This window comes from Lepisosteus oculatus, chromosome 6 (genome assembly GCF_040954835.1).
Source record: "Lepisosteus oculatus isolate fLepOcu1 chromosome 6, fLepOcu1.hap2, whole genome shotgun sequence".
In the NCBI taxonomy this organism is placed as follows: Eukaryota; Metazoa; Chordata; class Actinopteri; order Semionotiformes; family Lepisosteidae; genus Lepisosteus; species Lepisosteus oculatus.
Window position 1 is genome coordinate 38,420,204 of NC_090701.1, and position 18,520 is coordinate 38,438,723.

Below are 18,520 nucleotides of genomic sequence, written 5' to 3' on the forward strand. Positions count from 1 at the left end.
TAACTACAACACCTGAAAGACAGTATGAAATAGTTTTAGCACATTATATGACTCAATAACACCGTTCATGGCACTTCCAATTGAAACAGTTTCAATTCTGTTGGGTTATCTAGAGTTTTTAAATATACTTTACGATTGCTTTATCAAAGAAACAGATTTTAAAAATCATATTATTTAAGTTTTGTAAATACTTTTACCCAATTGATTTCCCCAGAGACTGAATCCACAGGGGTGCAGGGATTCAGTCTGGTCAAAAACGACTATGCGTGAAAACGATGAACAGTTAAATAGCTGCTAGTTACTGTAGGTTTGGCGCTGTGTGTGCGTTTTGACATCGATTAGTTTTGCACGTTTGTATTCGTAATGAGCAATACTGCCCCTCGAGGGCTGAGGTTGTGGAAAGCTTTTGTGTGTTTAAAACTTGTTTAAAAAATGACTACTTTCGTAAGCATATCCAGTGATGTAGTCGCTAATTAACTCAATTAAGCACGTGAAGTGTCAGGTGGAAGGAAACTAGCGGCCCTCAAAAACCAGGAATGCAACCGCTGGCGTGATTGAGATTGATGAATATCAATTGCATTTCCATATAATGTTTTTACCAAATTGAGACTGAAAGCCTGTGCTGAAAAAAAAAACTGTTTATTATATGTTGGTGGGTCTGCTGTTGCACAGAGAGACCTAATTTTAACTTGCTGAACAAAAAATTGATAGTTGTCCACCATTTCCTCTGCTCGAACAGGTTTGTCGCCAATAGGTTAATACTAATACGCCAACCGCTGCTCCGTGTAGAACAAGACATCTGCGCTCAATAATAATAATAATAATAATAATAATAATAATAATTAATAATGTACATCTGTGACAGTTAAAAAACAGTTCCTTGCGCTAGCTTTTAGGTTTTCAAGCGTTATACAGTACATTGTAACCCAACGCGACTCGCAGACTTTGCAGTCCTGATAAATGATAATATTTCGCGGTAAGCTACAGTGTAACAGCTTTAGTGGCTTATTGCATTACTTTTATGCAGATATATTCAACGGGCTATGTTCACGTCAGAAAACTAAAAATGTTCTGTTCATGTCTGCTCAGTTGGTTTAAAGCTAAACAAAACAAGTTTTAGTTACATATACATAAATTAAGAAATTAGATTAGTTAAATCCAAATAATAATCGGCATTAAGTGTACAAAAAGATTGCATTTTCGTGTTAGCTGATTAACTCATTTGGAGTGATATATCAACAGTTTTAAAGGGATGCTTAGCATAGTAATCACAGTTTTAAGAGCAAATATAGTTTATAAGCCACTTGAGTTCTGTACTTGTGTATAAACTGATAACATATTTTACCTATCATCTTTATTAAAGAGGAGGGGGCAACGACACTCCCGAGACTTACAGTATACAGTATGTGAAATGAGGTTGCTTGTGAAGTTTCAAGAGCTTCAATACTCGCAGTGACCAGGGTGGGGAGATGGTTTCCCAGTTCAGTTCTTTTCTGCTTCAGTTTAGCCAGCACATCAGAGTAGGATCGCAGAAACATTAAACAGGTGGTCAGAAACACACATCTTAAAAAAGCGACCATGGAGAAAAGGTGAAAAGCTTCGCGTTTCTCTCTCTTTTGGATCTACTTTTTGCAAGTCCAAAGGAAATACGTCCCAAGGAGGGTTTTACATACGAAAACTACACCTTTATTTTTCTTCTGGATTTGGGATTTGTGGAAAATATCGGTAACTATGAAAGTGACAGTGTGTTTTGGAAGGACCAGGGTGGTGGTTCCGTGTGGCGATGGAAATATTAAAGTTCACAGCCTTATTCAACAAGCCGTGATGAGATACAAAAAAGCTATTGCGAAGGTAAGTTTTCTTTACTTCGTATTGTGCTTTGGTGCTTTAAAAAATTCCCCATTGGAAACAATGTTGTAACCCAAGGAATGGTGCGGCAAGCTCAATATGGCGCTTTTCTGGGAGAAAAAAGAGAAGGAAGGGAAATCCTAAAGGTCTATTGATTAATTTGTAGAGATAGACGGGCGCTGATTGAGAAAGAAGCGACTTCAGGGTTAGTCTGGGTTGTAGCGTAGTAGTCAGATTTAACAGTTTTGTATATTTTTTTTGTGTTTTAAGTGCGGCGGGACCCGGCTGTTGTAAACCCGCAAAAGTTCCTTACTTGAACGTTATTTAAAGGGACAGTTTTTCTTTGATTGGCGCACTGGCGAGTTTGGTAAAATGTATTTTAAGCAACGATTTAGATTTTTCTGAAAGCTACCGTTAATTTAATACTTTTTAAAAGCCATGTTTGAACGTTGTCTATTACTGGTAAACCTTCAAATTGCAGATTTCAAACTTTAAGCTGGTTACGTGGTTTTATTTGGCAAAAATCAGTTTCCTAATACGACCGCGAGTACTTTATTCATGGTCAATATATTTTTAAATGCAGTGAGCTTATTTATCGCTTTGTTCAAGCGCAGTTTACAGTGGAGGTAGATTGGTTAGGGACCAGCCGAAATCAAAGGGTGCGTGTATTTGCACATATGTTTTGAAAACGAAATGCGCAGAAATAAATACGTTTTAATGCTCACACTATTTTTATGGTTTAAGTTGGGAATACTTCATGTGGAATAGATAAAAACAAAACAAGCTAAAAAGCTTCAAATCCAGCCCCAGGCTTCCTGAATACACCAGGCCCTGGAGGATAGGGAGGGAAACTGCATCTGTAAAGACACTGGTTAGTATTCCAGGAATACTGAGTTACACAGACACTGAATTGCGACTCCAAAACCCTGCCATTTATCATTGTTCGCCCAGGTTTGTAAGGTTGCAGAGGGGGGAATAAGTAGCAGTGATTTGTTCTGAATTCCTTATTTTAGTTTTTTTTAAAATATGTCTACTGGTGCGATCACGTAACACTCCAGTGTGCTGTTTCTGGCGACATAACATCGGGACAGCAATGAGTTTCATGGGGAAGTTATTACAAGTAGCAGTCGGCTATCGGCTAAATACCTACAGTTTGGTTTATGTCACACACACATGGATTTCCAAAGCACTACTTCATATTATATCGCTTAGTTGTGTAGCAAATTCTTAATACCGGTATCTTCCTTGTTGTAGTACATCCAAATATGATAAAACATCACCCTGCTGAATGATATAATTTTTTCAGACAATTCTGGTATGTAAAGTGAAGAGTAACATTTTGAAAGTGCACTTGTTTTCTAGCAGTATCTTCTACTTTACAATACCCATTCAGAACAGTGTTTAACCACAGAGCATCATTTGGAGCGTTTGTTTTTCTGTGAAGAATATTTTACAAAGTAGGTCTTTTTTAATATAGCGAGTCATTTTCTTTAGGAAGTTAACAGATCCGTTGTAAACAATTCATGATATTTGTTTTAGCTAACAAGAAAAAAGCAGCACTTAAACTGCTAGTGGTTATAAGCTTCAAGAGGCAGAGACTGAAGTCTAGTTACTGTTTAAAAGTACTTTCGAGTATCGGAGTAACTGCCCTATCACAGCTACAAAGCGGTTTCAGTTACTGTACACCCTCGCAACATTATTATTGAAACATTTCAGAGGGTTGGGAGCTTGTAAAATAGCCGTAAAGAAATTCAAGCCGATTAATTTCAAAGAGGTTTCAAACAATTTTACCCTGTTTGAACCTCATGAATGGAAGCTTTTACCTGTCTTTAGGATTAGGAAAGCCTGTTGCAGTTCTGAATTTCATTTGCCAGTTGTTTAAACATTTCTGTCTCCTGTAAAGCGACACCTTCCTATTAGAGTACTGAAGTGTTTGATCATTTATATCAGTTTAAAATACAGTAGTTATGTCAGAAGGAGAAATGTGTGTATTTAAGTAATAAAGGTTTTTGTCACAAAACCTTGAGGTAATGAAGGGAGGTGACTATAGAAACATACTTTTCCATCTCCTAACAACACTTGGACATCCATGCTGCAGTAATACAGAATCAATCTCCTTGGTTAAGAAAGGTGGCAATACATTTTTTTCAAGTATTTGAATTTGGACATTGTTGATTCTTTCTCGTTTTAGCTTTAATGGCGGGGATTTTCATTAAAGCATTTAGAATCAGGTTTCCAGGGAAAGAGATGCTTGAAGCATTGCCTTTTCAATATGCACCGCCAAAGAAAACAAACGAGTAGGAAGGCACTGAGGGAAATTTGCAGAGCACTGGGTTGTGTTGGTTACATCACATTTCATAACTCAAGAACTTGAGTCTCCGATGCAAGTTCCAGCCACATACTGTGCCATGCTGAAGTATTCACCTACTGAACTTGTCTATGAGTGAAAGACGTTTTGTCAATAAAACCCGCAAAAACAAAATCTTGACAGGTTCCCAGGCCCTACTGATGAGAAACAGCCCCCCCATATCATAATGCTGCCACCACCATGCCTTACAGTAGAAACGGTGCTGACTGGGTGACATCCTGTGCTGGATTCATGCCATGTGTAGAGCTTTTGCATTTAGAACAAAGAGCCTATATTTTACCTTGTCCGACCACAAAACCTTTTGCCTCGTGTTTGCAATATTACTTAAACACTTTGTTGTACACCCCATGACTTGAGATGGGTTGCCACTTTGCCCTAAAGACCAGCTTTGTGGAGTGACTAGGAGGTTGTTGACACATTGACATTTTCTGCTGTCTCAGTCATTGAACTCTGTAGCTCTTTCAAAGGTGCTGTTGTTTGACTCAGTTTGGACAGGAAGCCTGGGGCAGAGTACTGTGTATTTGTCACTTCTTAATGAATGACTTCACCGTGCTCAAAGAGATATTAAGAGTTTTTCCAGTGTTTTTATATCCTTCTTCTGATCTGTAGTTGTTTTGAAAGCTACTTAGGCTTGATAGTTGAATCTTTGCCTCAGATGCACTACCTGAATGCAGGTCCTTATAGAGACAGTAATATTTATTGTTAAATTATATGGACTACGATTATTACTGAATAGGCCATTCATGTAGTTGTGTGACTTTTTAAACTAAAAATTGTAATATGGTTATAGAATTCACCAAGCCTTCCTGTCTAAAAAACCTTTTGTGCTTTTGAGTTAATTAAATCATAGTACTTTGTCTGATTTCTCTGAACTTTGTCTTGCATCAAAGTAGCTATATTTTATAAATACACAAAATTAAAAAGCATGAAAAACAGTGCAAGGAAACTACACTATAAGCAGCATCCAATTATATCACAATGCTGCAAAATTATTGGACTTGACTGTTATAGTAGATTTTATGTACTTCCATGTGCAAACACAATTCAAATTTCTGTTTCACCAAGTACTTGATTCATACATTTTACTATTAAAGATAGGAACACAATGTGTTCAGGGTTAAGTTGTGAACCTGAACATTCAATCATAAGTTCACATATCTAAGAACTAAAATTGACTTTTATTTTAATCAGAGATTCACTGCCAGAGTTATTGGGATAATCTATTGACAGTGCTTACATTGAGAGATTTTCAATTAGAGGAAGGAGATGTCAAATACGTTTTTTTATTTACTGTATAACTATAATAAATGACTACAGAATGATTTAATGTTTAATGCATGTAACATGCAATTTTCAGCAGTTACAGACTTGTGAAATTATTTATATTGCAGACTTGTCCTTAAATCCTTTTCTGGGTTCCAGATACTGTATCAGAGCTAAAGATGGTATTGCCAGAAGCTTGCATTGCTTTTGGAAGAAGTATTTGCTTGGAAAATTGTGCAAAAATTACTTGGTGAATTCCTAAGAAATGACAGTCAAGTAAACCATACATTCAGACCTCATACATAAGGCATTTCCTTGTGTGTTTTGAAAAGAGCCAAGAATTTTCATTCTGAACCTGCAATGTAGTACCAGGGGTGTATTAACGTTGTAATGGAAGCCATGGGGTCTGCCTTTTCTTAACCCTTTGGAGAGAGTAACTAGGAGAATCCTACCACTCTGATCCTGTAGGAAACTCTCACATTGCTTTGATGAAACTAAGACGTTCTGAACAAAAAGGTTAGTCGATGTCAAAATAATATACAAAGAAGCTGTAACCTGTAGCGTTTTTTCTCTGGGGAAAGGTACATACATACAACTTGATTGGACCGTGTAAGTTCCTAGAATGTAAATGATCCTAAAAGCCCATGGTTATCTCAGATTGGCTATGGGTCTTAAAATTTGATTACTAATTGGTCATCTAATCCCATGACCCTCTGCATTTTCTGGAATGCTGTCATCATCATTCAACGTCATCAAAGCCATTGGATTCTGTCAAGTTGAACTTTTAACAATAAAGGCTCTTGCTTTACTGAATTGGATGAAGCTGTTAGAAAATGGATGATTGGGACTTGCTTTATCAGAGATCGAAAGCATTTCAGAAGACTGCAAAGGAACAAGTAAAGGTTCCTTCCATGCTGAAGGAAAAAGGTTAGACAATGTTTCGGCTGTGGAACCTTCTTCAGGTGTTGTTTAATTTCAGAAGACTGTTTAAACTTGTCCATTTAGCTAGCTAACGTCTTATCAGTGGAAGTGGAGTAAGTAGTAACAATAAAATGCTAAAAAAAATATTATTAAGCATGATAATGATGGCATTCTCATAGTGGGTCATGGGTTCATGTCTGGTATGTTCTCCCCGTGTAAGTGTGGGTTGTCACCAGCTGCCCCATTTTCTGCCCATTCCCAAAAGACATGCATATTTGATTTTCCGGACTGCGTGTGTACATTATCCCACCTCGTGTTTTGTGCTGCAGGGAAGGTAAGAGTTGCAGAAGAGCCTTAAGCAGTTTTCTGGTAATGAATGGGTGACGGCTAAAATAAGTTATTCATGTGAAACTCTTCTTCTATGTTTGAAACTCAGGGTGGTAAATTCTTCATCAGACTTCCCTGCCAAGGTTAATAAGTGCTCCTAGACCAGTTTTTGACCTCCAGTTTAAGATTCTGAGCGACAGGAAAGATTACATCTAGAAAGCCTTGATTAAATGTATACTGTTTGCACCATGCATGCTTTTCGACTAGTTCAGCAGAACTGGGGTGGCTTCTAAATTGATTGACTTAATATCAGCCCTAAGGTTTTCTCTCTGGAGGTTGCCAGCTCCTGTCAAACTCATAAGGAGTCTTTGTCTCGATGTGCTGAATCAGAGCTAAATAAGAGCTGATTAGCCTTGTGATCTATAAAAAAACCTACACGACTGTGGGGGAAAACGAGAGTTTTATCGATAGTCATTATAGCTGCAAAATGGATATGCACCTATTGATTTTTTTTTTTGGGCCCATCTTAAATTTTTCTAATTTTGTTCCATTCATGCGAGTACATCCAAGTATTTGAAAAAGATTAAATGTATAACTTTGCTGAATTAATAATAGAATTATTAAAAGATAATTAAATTTATCTTTTATTCGATAAGTATGTAACCTCAATCTTTAAGGTTTTTCTTGACTCTAAACCTTTGGCCTTCTTAAAAGTGGGGAAAATAAATTTAAACCTACGTTTTAAATTTATAAACCTGGCAGTCAGCTTGGCTGATACCTAGGTCCTTCAGGCACGCTCCTAATTATGGCTGGGTTTTACATACAGTTACAAAAGGCTGCTCCTAAAAGAACTACACTGACATGGATTTATTAGGTCTAAAAAGATCCCCCCTCTCCCCCTATGAGGGTTAAAGGTATTCTTTTCAATTCTTGAAATTGTTTTTTTCTGTAATTGGAGTTTACCCCTTTTTAAAATGTACTCCCCTACAGACTGAAACTCACAGTATATAAAGGGAAGTATCTCCTGGCTTCACCACCTCCAGCGACTTGATCCTAGTTTGTAGTATATCGCCAGTTTTGTACTTCAATTTTTGTCATTATGAGGGGCCTGATTCAGATATTCAAAACTCTCAAAGACTTTGACAGTCAACGGAGTGGCCTTCATAACCATTCGCACAGAAAACACAGCCATTCTCTCAATTATGCAGAAGCTTTTGTGAGGATGGAATGAGGTATTAACTACCAAACAGGTAGTGGCCTCCTGCCTGTTTTGATCCCTGGTGGGACCAAATATCTTCCTTTCTTTGTAACTCTTTGTTTCCGTTTCAAGGGATAACGCAAAGCATCTACAGTGTTTATTGTGGGGATCTGTATTGTGTTGTGGAAAATATTTTTGTACAACATTTTAAGGTCAGCTAACATAAGAGCTGTCTTTGTCAGATAAATCCTAAAACTTAGATATCCTGCCTACAAATTCAAGTGTGAATTAGGATTATATATGCACCTGTGTGGAACTGGAGTTATTTGGTGTTTGGGTCTCTTGAATAGTACATTGAAAGACAAAAGTGTTTCTTTCTGACAAAGCAAAGCTTCTTCCATAAAGCATTAGTACGCTTTTTTTAAACATATGCCTTAAGAATGATTTTGCTCTGCAGTACTTTATTTGAAATCAGTCTAATACTCTTCAATAAAATTGACAAAACATTAAGCATTATTCCACAATACAGCGAAGAGCAAAATGGACCTTCTAACTATAAAATGAGGCAAACTTTAAAGATTTTCAATGCCTGATTCTCTTTTTATCCTGCACACAGTTTTAAATTGCCCTTAGTTTTATGTTGCCTTAAGTTTTGTTTTTATATCATGTTTGCTTTTGATATTACTTCAGCCTTTACAGACACATAAGTTACCCAGCCACACAAAACATTAAATTTCAGCTCTGAACATTTGACTTTGAGTGCTATTCTGTGTAGAATTATGCTAATGTGGCATTATTGTAATGCAGAATTGTCATTCTGTTGTGTCAAAAGACATTCAGTGTTAGATACTGGAAAATTAGTTACTACAAAATGCTGCTTTTGATGGGGTGGCACTTTAATTATTAATTTTCAATTCGCTATAATACAGGCCACGAAATGCCTTTGGTCCCTTTGCATATGAGTGTGGGACGCATCTGCGTGCAGTGCTGTCTGCTCAATGAATAAATAATGAGCAAAACAGTTTCTTACATGCAACAGAATCTAAAATCTAGAAAAAAGGTTGCATTCAATAATATATATGGGGAAGACAAAAACAGTTCCATGTGGGAGCATAAAAGCTACTTTGTCTTATCAACTTTGAGAACTTCTGTGCTTGTATACCTTTGTTTTAGAGTTCTGAAATGTGCCTAGCCTAAAGAAAAACACATAAGTAATAGTGATAGGTCAGAAAAAAACTGCCCTCTGTATAGTGTCACCAGCGACAGAATCTCTCCTTGACAAGGCTATTTTATAAACAGTCTTTATAAACTTATAAACTATTCTTATGAATGCTTAACTAATGAACTCAGCTATTGCATAAAAGTCAAGATAAGATTTTTTTTGTTTTTTGTTTTTTTGTTTCAGTAGTAGGAGGTGAAACCTGACACTTTATTATTCATTTGTGACATTCTCCCTTGAATGTAGCTGAGATGCTTGGATGTCTGCAGTCCAGATCCCCTTTAGCACTGAAACGCTATATCCAGGCAGACTTGAAGAAGACAGTTGTATACCAGCCTTTACTTATTGTGCATTTCTTCATGAAGACAAATTGTATTTGTTGTGTGCCAGAATGCTAGGGACGTGTTCTGAGTTCACAGCTCTTGAGAAGGTTTCAGATAGAGGAATAATGATCTGTAGCAGTTTTGGAACCAAAGTGCTTTAAATTTATTTCAGTTAAAAATGTTTGTTGTGTTGGTTGTGTTTTAATATTATTTTAAGTTCCCACTTGATTTTCTTGAAAATGATTCCTGCATGCTAAATAGAATCATCCATCCATTGATACATTTTCTTACATTTATATGGCAAGTAGACTACATTCCAGTATTTAAAAAGAAATGGAAAACCACAAATAAAATTGTTAATCTTCATGCATGTTCCAAGGATTGCCGTATAAAGAGGATGTAAAGCACATCAAGTTTAATTTTCTATTAAAGACTTTGTTGCCATAAGGAGGAACATAACACCTGTTTTAGCATTTTTGTTGAACCTGGCTTGTTCATGGCAGTTAAAATTTGCATTTCAGTTTTGGAGACTAATTAGTTAGCATTAGTTCTGCTCTGTCCTTTCAGTCTGAACAGACCTCAATTTCTCAATTTCAAAAATGCATTGATGCTTGGAAACTTACAGACATAATCAGGCTTCAATTTTGAGTGATTTCTTTGAATCATCTTGATATTTAGTTTTCTTTCTGTCCTCAAAAATTCCGATCATTGGTTCAAATGGAAAGCTTTCTGGCTCCTTTTCAACACCTCCTGGTCAAAATGTCCCTTTAGGCATAGAGGTGTTCCTCCAGCCTAACTGCAGTCCTCTGTGGTGTTCTTTATGGTTGCATTATGCTGAATTCTTACTGTTTATACCATTCTACCCTGTATCATATATATGTTTTGCAATTTGTAGCTCTGAATATGAGCTGCTGTGATGGTAGCATGGTAATTGATGTTAATGACAAGGGTGATAGCTCACGAATACATCCTACGGATTATTTTGTTTTGCACAGAAGAGACATAGACATGCTAGAAATATTATGTATAAGACAATGTACTATTACCATAATTCAAAATTGGAATAACCTGTTCCTGACACCTTTCATTTTGTGGCACCATTTGTGGTTTTGCTCTTGAGTGTAGAGCAGACCTGTGGAATTATTATATCCTTAAGTAAGTGACTGTCCTCCCTCTACATGATGTGATATAACTGGAAGCAACAAAAACATTTATTTTCCCCAGAAAAGGCCTGATGTCCATTCTTCCAGTATATATTTTTAATCCCTTTGAATTTGGTGAATCAGTAGTTAGAAATTGCAGTGCAAGTCCTTTATTTAATGTTTTATTTTTCAAAGAAAGCAAAATCCTTGCATGCAAGATGCTTACAGTTATTCCTAAATGGAAGCTTGTTCCATGCATCATAACAAGGTACTGATTACAGTACTGGTTGTACATGCAGAATAATGACGTTAATCTAAACAGATTCAAATTAATGTGCTTGAAAAAAAATGTTAATGTTTGTTTGAATTTTAATTATGTTCAACCGTGTTTTTGCTCACATTTAATGATGAAAAGATCCAATGAATCAATTTGTCGAGTGCTGCTCAGTTTAACAATTGAACAGAAGGAAAATTCTTTGAAAAAATGTTTTTTGTTTAGATGGTGCAGACGTCACAATCTCGACTGCTTTGCTTGGGTAGCGGCGCAGTTGTGCCCAAGATCAAAGTCTGAGGTCAAACAGATGTAATTGGCAGAGTTCAGATTTAGAGTGGGTGTTTTAGTACTGGTTTTGGTCTACTCACAACTTCCTCTGTAATTACTATGGAATGAATTATGAAGGGAAAATAAATTGTATTTTGGCTTGTAACTTTGGAATTGGAGTTGATGTTTTGACAAAATTGTTGTGAATGGACTCCCTGTCTGAAACTAAAACGCGATAGCCCTACTGATTTCCATCTTTTTTTTAACCAGCTGCATAAACTCTTAGTTTTGAATGTGTGCCTTATCTGTATATTGCACCATGTGGCAGGACAAAATTAAGTCTAACTGCTTTAATTTATTTAATAGGTACTGAAAGAAGTTATTTTAATCTTGTTTTGTGTGAAAGGATAAAAAGATACTTGTCTAAGCAACTGGAATAACTAGATTAAAACAAAAGTTAAAATATAATATCATTAAATATAGATCTTTAGATGGCTACATGGATTTTATCTGTTTACATAGTACCTTCCATCTAAAAAATTGAGTTGGATAATTCATTTTTTTTGCTCTTTATTTTCCTTGTTAAGTGAATTAACTGCAATGGAAAAATGCAAAAAGAAAAGTCAAAAAAGTTTGAGAAGGAAAGAGAAACTGTACAGAACAATGCGTACATGTTATGGCTAACTATATTTTCACCATTGGTCTTTGGACCAGGATTTGTTCTCTTTAAACTATCATATTGCAAGTGCTGAAAATGGCATAATATACAGTAATAGTACAACTCCAGCATAAGTGTAACATGAACCATGTTACATATGTTGCTGTTTTAAACTGTGCTGCTTAATACAGACAGAAGCATAGGAAAAGTCTCCACTCTGATAAATATGGCTGCTCTGTTATTCATTATAGACACAGTGGGGTTCCTTTATGCTACCAAAAAGGGACTTTGACTGATCTTTCTTAAGCTTGTCCTTCAATATGTGTGCATGCCCCTTTATGGCGAAACCTCTCAATGAAAAATGATTTTTTAATATTTTTAGCTTTTCTAAAACCTCTGTTCAGTTTTATTGTACTCATTGTGGCTTTTGGTTTTGTTTCTGTAGTTGTTTAGGTTCTTAACTGCCAGCTCTTTACTACAGACTAAGATGTACTTGAAGAATGGTTACAGACGAGAGGAGGACATTAGGCCTGTCTAGCCTGTTTTAGTAGTTACCAGCTAGGTGATCCAAGCTTCTCATCCAACTGAATCTTGCATGAAGCTAGGATATTGGCTTCAACAACATGGCTTGGTAGCGTGTTGGATGCTCCCACATTCCTTTTTGTGAAAAAGTGCCTGCCGTTTTCAGTTGTAAAGTCACATTTCTCTTTCTACAGTGGAGAACATATTCAGTGAAGTTTAGGTTCAAGTGTAGGTTTACTTTTGTTTGTAGATGGCCTTTTGGACATTAAACCTGCACATCGTTGCTTAATGGTTGCCTTGAGTAACGTACTCAAGAGTAGAGTTACTACCCTGTGCTGAAATAGATTTTTTTTGAGAATTTGTTGACTGAAGCATTTTAAGGCATTGAAGGGCACATTCTCAATTGTTGCAATGTACTAGAGAGTACTCATTCATACCGCACAGTATATACTGGAGCAGTTTAAGAGAAGTACCTTGTTCAAAGGTACAAAGTCTAAAGTGATTACTACTGCTTCACATTGCTGCCCTGCGGTGCAAAGTGAGTGGAAAAGAACAGGCATTACTGACACTCAAAGAAATGTACGTTTGGGACCATGTTACTGTAATTTAGTATAGATCTCTAAAGGGCAATAAAGAGTGCATTATGGAACTAACGGTTGCCCTCGGGCAAAAACAGCTGAAGCAGTGAATTGCAGACTGTCTGAAAGACCCAGGGTGATGCAGGCTTCTTTGATGGTGCTGACTGCCAAACCAACTCATAATTTCTGTCTCTTATTTTATGAAACCCTGTTTACAAAAAATAATACCAAAACAGTTTGATGGAGGTTCGGGAGAGAAGGTAAAATGTCAGACCTGTGCCATGTCTGAAGAGTACGAATCGGATTTGACTTGGAGTGGAGTGGCAGATCGTTTTTTTTTTTTCATTTTTTTTGTCGTTGGCATTTACAGTCTCATAAGGCATGACATCAGTTGCCCCATTTGCAGTGCAGTTTGTTTATTCATGATGCAAAATTCTCATTTTCATCTCCCCTTCTGTGCCCCGTGGAATAAAAGTGCGTTTCAAGTCTTTATTGAAATCGTTTAACTGAAAGAATAATTTGGCCAGCCAGAAACAATTTAAATACCCTTGAAGGCAAGACTGTAAATTTAATTATGCTTGGGGATGTTGCTTAGCGCTCCATTAATATACAATTACACAAGTTAAAAATTCATTGTGTTCCACAGAAACAGCCTTGCAGCATAACCCTGGCACGCATTTCAGAAGGTGAAAGTTTAAAACCTAGGATTCATTACAGTTGTAGTGCTGTGCAGGAGTTACTAAAGGTATATCAGGATTTGCTTTTAAACAGCCTAAATTACAAATAAAGAAGGCATTGACTAAACAAGACCCAGAGCCTCTCATTTTTTCAAGGCCTTGTCCTGTAGTATCTTGTTACACGTGATGGGGAAATGTTAACATCCTGAAAATAAGGTGCTTTTTCCTGAAAACGTATCAGATCTTCTTAAATGTGTATTTCATCTTTGCAGTCCTTAGAATCAGTGATTTTTTTTCCCCCAGCTACAGTGTATGAGCGTCAATCTGGAAGACAAGGTGAAGGTCAGTGGATTAGTGGAAAACATCTGATCTCATCGTAAGCCTGATTCCTCATGAAATGGATTATAGTATGAGAGTCATAGGAAGGGAACTCCCGTTCAGTTCAGCTCTGGTTGTATATCCTAATCAAATAGTATATCCATGTTCTTGCTCTCTTTTGCCTAGATTTGTTATGCAACATTTTTCCCTCATTGGCCATTCCTGTGGCCCAGTCATAACTTCTCCTGTTGTCTCAGTGAAGTGATGGAGTTCTTTGGAAGAACTGTGTGCTATTGGCATGATACCGGCGTGCTCTTGACTCCACACACGGTCAGAAATGGGAGAATTGGTGGGGCCCATGGTGACATTCTGGTACTGTCCGTGTCTGTCAGGGGAAATGGTGTAGCAGCGATTGTTTCTTACCTGGCTATGCAGTTTGTTCTTGGGCTTTTTAGAAGCTTGCAGTTTGGTATGTATTGATATGTCGACAGCTATAAGGAAGGGGCATCTCTGACCATGGAATGTCTAGAAACCATTTCTGTACAATTAGTTCCAACCTTCGGTTGTACTTTTGTGGAACTGTGTCCAGTTTGTGGTCGTTTATTAGAAATAAATTGTTAAATTATATTGAATTAAAAAAACCCCATCAATTTGTCCTTTTAAAAATGACTTGTATTGCAGCATTAATGTTCCATAGATAATTTATGCACAAGTTTCCTTCACCAACTGCAGGGGGGGGATACTTCTGAAAACTCCTAAGGCTGGTGAAACTGCAACTGGTAAAAAATACTGGGGTGTATAGAAATTGGGCATTACATTCTATGTTTTACTCCTTAATGGCTAATATAATGTCCAGGTTTCTGCTTTAAATGGGACTAGGTGAATTATAGGTCATCTTACAAAAGGAAGAACTAATAAATAGTAAAATGAAATGTAATTTACCTTGAATCTTTAGACCTAAAAATATCAAGGGAATTGAATGTAGTTAAGAGAGCACAGCCATTACGTGCACAAGCGAAAGTGGAAAAATATGTAGCTGAACAGTGAGAGGCGTGTTGCGCGGGGGAGGTGTGAGAGGGTGCGAAGATGGCGATGCAGAGTAGTCTTGAGTTGGGGAAGAAGCTACATGTGTTCTAAAAAGTTCCTGTGGGCAGAACCGTGTTTGAGGAAGGCTTTCCCATGTTTGGGAAGAGCGGGATTTCATAAGGGAAGCGTGTATGAGCGAGTCCCTGGGTTGGCGAGGGAAGCCGGCGCACACACTTCAGACCGCTGGAGCACGAAGTTCTTCTACACCAGCGCCTAAAGGCACCTGTTGGTGTGGTTCGTTGGCGTGGTGCTGAATGCAATGAACTCTTTTCTTTTCTGCTGGCTAATTTTTGACAGGCACAAACATTTCATGTTCAGGTAGAGATGCAATATGCAAATGTTTTGCAACTCCAATTAAAAATATTTAGTGCATTAGAACTGAGTTCTGTAATTTCTGGTGATTTGGGCAGAACAATTGAAGGGCATACAGTACCTACCACTGTGTCTCTCATTGCATGAAAACCTGTTCATGTGCATGAAGTGCTATTGTGCACTGATGATAAGACATCCTTTCACATTATTGATTGGAACTTTGTTTTTTTCCCCCAAGTTGTTTTTGCTTAAGGACTAGAAATGATGGTGACTGTGAAAGAATATTTGTTGTCATATATTATTTCATTATAACACTCTGGAGTGTATTCATTATATAAATTGCATTATCATTTACAGGTTAATACCACAAATTTACAATTATTAACAGGAACATCTTTTTTTGGTACCATGTGCACTGGCATTTTATTGAGCCTGCACTACTTGGGTACGTTCACTATACCAAATACCTCTTCTGTAATGGTCATAGGCTTATAGCATGTGACCAGCATTGGAAGCAATACAAACTGTGTACATCTGTGATATGCATCTGCACCAACTTGCAGTCTTGTGAGATTCCCTCATATTGCTCCTACAGAACCTGGGCAAACACATACCAGTTTGCTGGTCTGTATACTCCTTCCCAGCTGTGGAGAGTAGTCAGACAAAACATTCTTGGTCCATCACACTTGGACCCACCTAATGATTGGTCTGTTTTACACAACAAGTGTATGGTTCTGTATCAAAGTGGCACATGTTCTGAATGGTCAACACAAAACCTTGCTATTGCTAAAGATGTCCTGGCTCCAGTGCTGGTAAGTTTGTCCAGTATACTGATGGCGTGAAGGCTGTGCTCTCTCGATATGTGGGCAAGGTGGTTCAGTGTTTTTCTTGATTTTCACCAGGGTTGACCTTCAACAGGCTCTGGCAAATCAACTCTCATTAATGAGTTTATTTAGTTCTTTTGTAATTATCAACGATGGTTGACTGCATCACAGTTAGAAACGATTAATCACTTGCAACAAAGTCACTTGAGCACATCTCATGTATTGATTCATGAATGATCAATGAGTCAAAATGACCCCAAAAACGTTTATCAATATCTGAAGCCTGTATACGTTTTCTTAACGTGTACATGCAGAAATAGTGATGCATTTCTTTTGATGCTTAGACATTTTTGATAGTGGAAATTGAGAGCAAAGGGTGAGTGAGTATTTATATAAAATAAATTTTTGTTTTGAAAGAGATTTGAGATCGTTTGGAACCCGGAAAGGTAACATTAGGCTATAAAGCTTGATGGTTTATGAAACTCTTCAGATACTGTAATGCTTTTTTTATTGGAACAGACTGAACAATGTTTTTACAGCTGGTATATTCAAGTATCCAGGAATCATCCAGGATTCATTTTGAATTGGAAATTGGTCTGTTTATAAGTTGGACTAAAGCTAGTGCTTTTCGAGATCAATAGTTTAAGAAAAGTGAGAATTAAAAAAGACATGTTAAAACCAGTTTTACAGAATAAAAAGTAGTCTTGCCTATGCTATTTTTCATATAGTGATCACTTTGCAAATGAATTGGTGCATATATACTTCAGTTACATTTGGGACTACTATTAATAAATGAAAGAGAAACAGGGAAAAATAGAAAGTATGAATTCCTACATTAAGTATGCTGCTAGATAGTCCAAGAAACAGTGTGATTTGCTGAGGATGTTTTATAATCTCAGCCAGTCTTTTTCTTGACATTTCTGTTCCTCAAAAGCAGTCCGACTGTAACTTATATAATGAGAGAATCTATTTAGAAGCCTTTTTATGTCTTGTATGATTTTTTGAATGTCCTACACATTAAGAAAGAAAGCCATTTCTTATAGTGTATATGATATAAATGGTGTATTTTGGTAACATTAGGTTTTTCAGCCATTTTCTTTTCTTCCTTCAGTATGAAATTGAATACAAAGAACAAAAAATCACTATTTTAAAAAAATGTTCTCGTCATATGAAACTGGCACGCAAATCACACAACACTAAAGTGGGCATAGGAAAATAAACATCCAACGCAATTGGTTGTGGTACAGCAACATCTGTTTTTCATTTTAGTCTTGGTAGAATGTATCATTTGTTATGATGACAGGCACTGTTGGGATCTATAAACCTCACTGAATCTAGTTCAGAATCTCTTGCACTTTATGGTTCAGTCTCTTGGATTTGTTAAGAGATCTGCGTCTCTCTCATGGCGTTGGTCCCTGGTCATCATAGGTCTTTAAGTCGAAAGGCCTAAGAGGTTTCTTCTTGTACAACTGAGCCAAGGTTAAGTTTGTTAGAGTGCTAGACATTGATTAATTAAAAACCTCTTTGCAGACATGAAGCTTCATTTACGTTTTTTTCTTCCTTTAATAATGTTGTCTAACATGAAGCTCTCTGTAACAGTAATCCATGTTTTATTAAACTGTGTAGATCTGATGATAGCTCAAGGAAAGTGATGTATCTGTGACAAGCAGTTAACACAGCTCAGAGCCTTGTTTTCTGTTGAGTTAATCTGTATTGATTTCTGTTTATCCCTGATAACTATAAGCATAAATTCGCGATCACTTAATGTCTTGATGGAAGAAAATCTTTCTGTACAAAGCATTTTATGAAAGCTTATTTGGTCTGCAGAGCCCATCACTTAATAACTAATTTCCCCTTGCTATCCTTTTGAAGAGTATGCATACTCAGCTGCCCCCCTCCCTCTTTCTTATTGTTCTTGTGCCAGCTGAATTGAAGTCTGCACGGGTAATGATTTCATCCATCTGAATTGCGCAGAAAAGGGAAGCTGTAAAGGCTAAATCACCTCAAAGGTCAAACCTAGCTTTGAGCGTATAGACTGTGTTTCATAATTTACATCTGTGCTGTATTACGACTTTCTATAGATAGCAAGATCCTGGAATCAAGAGATCCTTTCCTAATCAATAACAACAGATATGCCACATCCTAAATATTTTAACAGTAAAGGACGGCCTTGAAATAAATTGCTTATGTTTCCACCATCACAAAGCTTATTTTGAGCAGGTTATCTTGGATGTCCTGGCTCTGAAGGCAGTCTTGTTCTCGTTCTCCTGTAACAGCTGGCGTCAGTGCCTTGCTACAGCATTGCTTGTCCAGTCTGTCACGCACTTTAGTTCCGTTTGAGTTCAGTTGTGAAGGCCTCTTCCTATGGCATCTGTCATTTCTGAAAATAAGATGC

The 18,520-nt window shown here is 37.0% G+C and overlaps 1 protein-coding gene across 5 annotated transcripts in view; it reads left to right on the top strand.

Annotated features, from left to right (window-relative positions):
• The first annotated feature begins 1,478 nt into the window (after positions 1-1,478).
• pard3aa (par-3 family cell polarity regulator alpha, a) overlaps positions 1,479-18,520 on the top strand; it is a 428,925-nt gene continuing 411,883 nt past the window's right edge. For 3 of the 5 annotated variants that reach the window (XM_015338940.2, XM_015338941.2, XM_015338944.2), the window contains exon 1: positions 1,482-1,851. In XM_015338940.2, the coding sequence (XP_015194426.2) occupies positions 1,732-1,851 (120 nt within the window). In that variant the 5' untranslated portion in view covers positions 1,482-1,731. Of the gene's footprint in view, positions 1,852-18,520 lie in introns of all 5 variants that reach the window. The other 2 variants (XM_015338942.2, XM_006642876.3) reach the window with 2 other exon arrangements.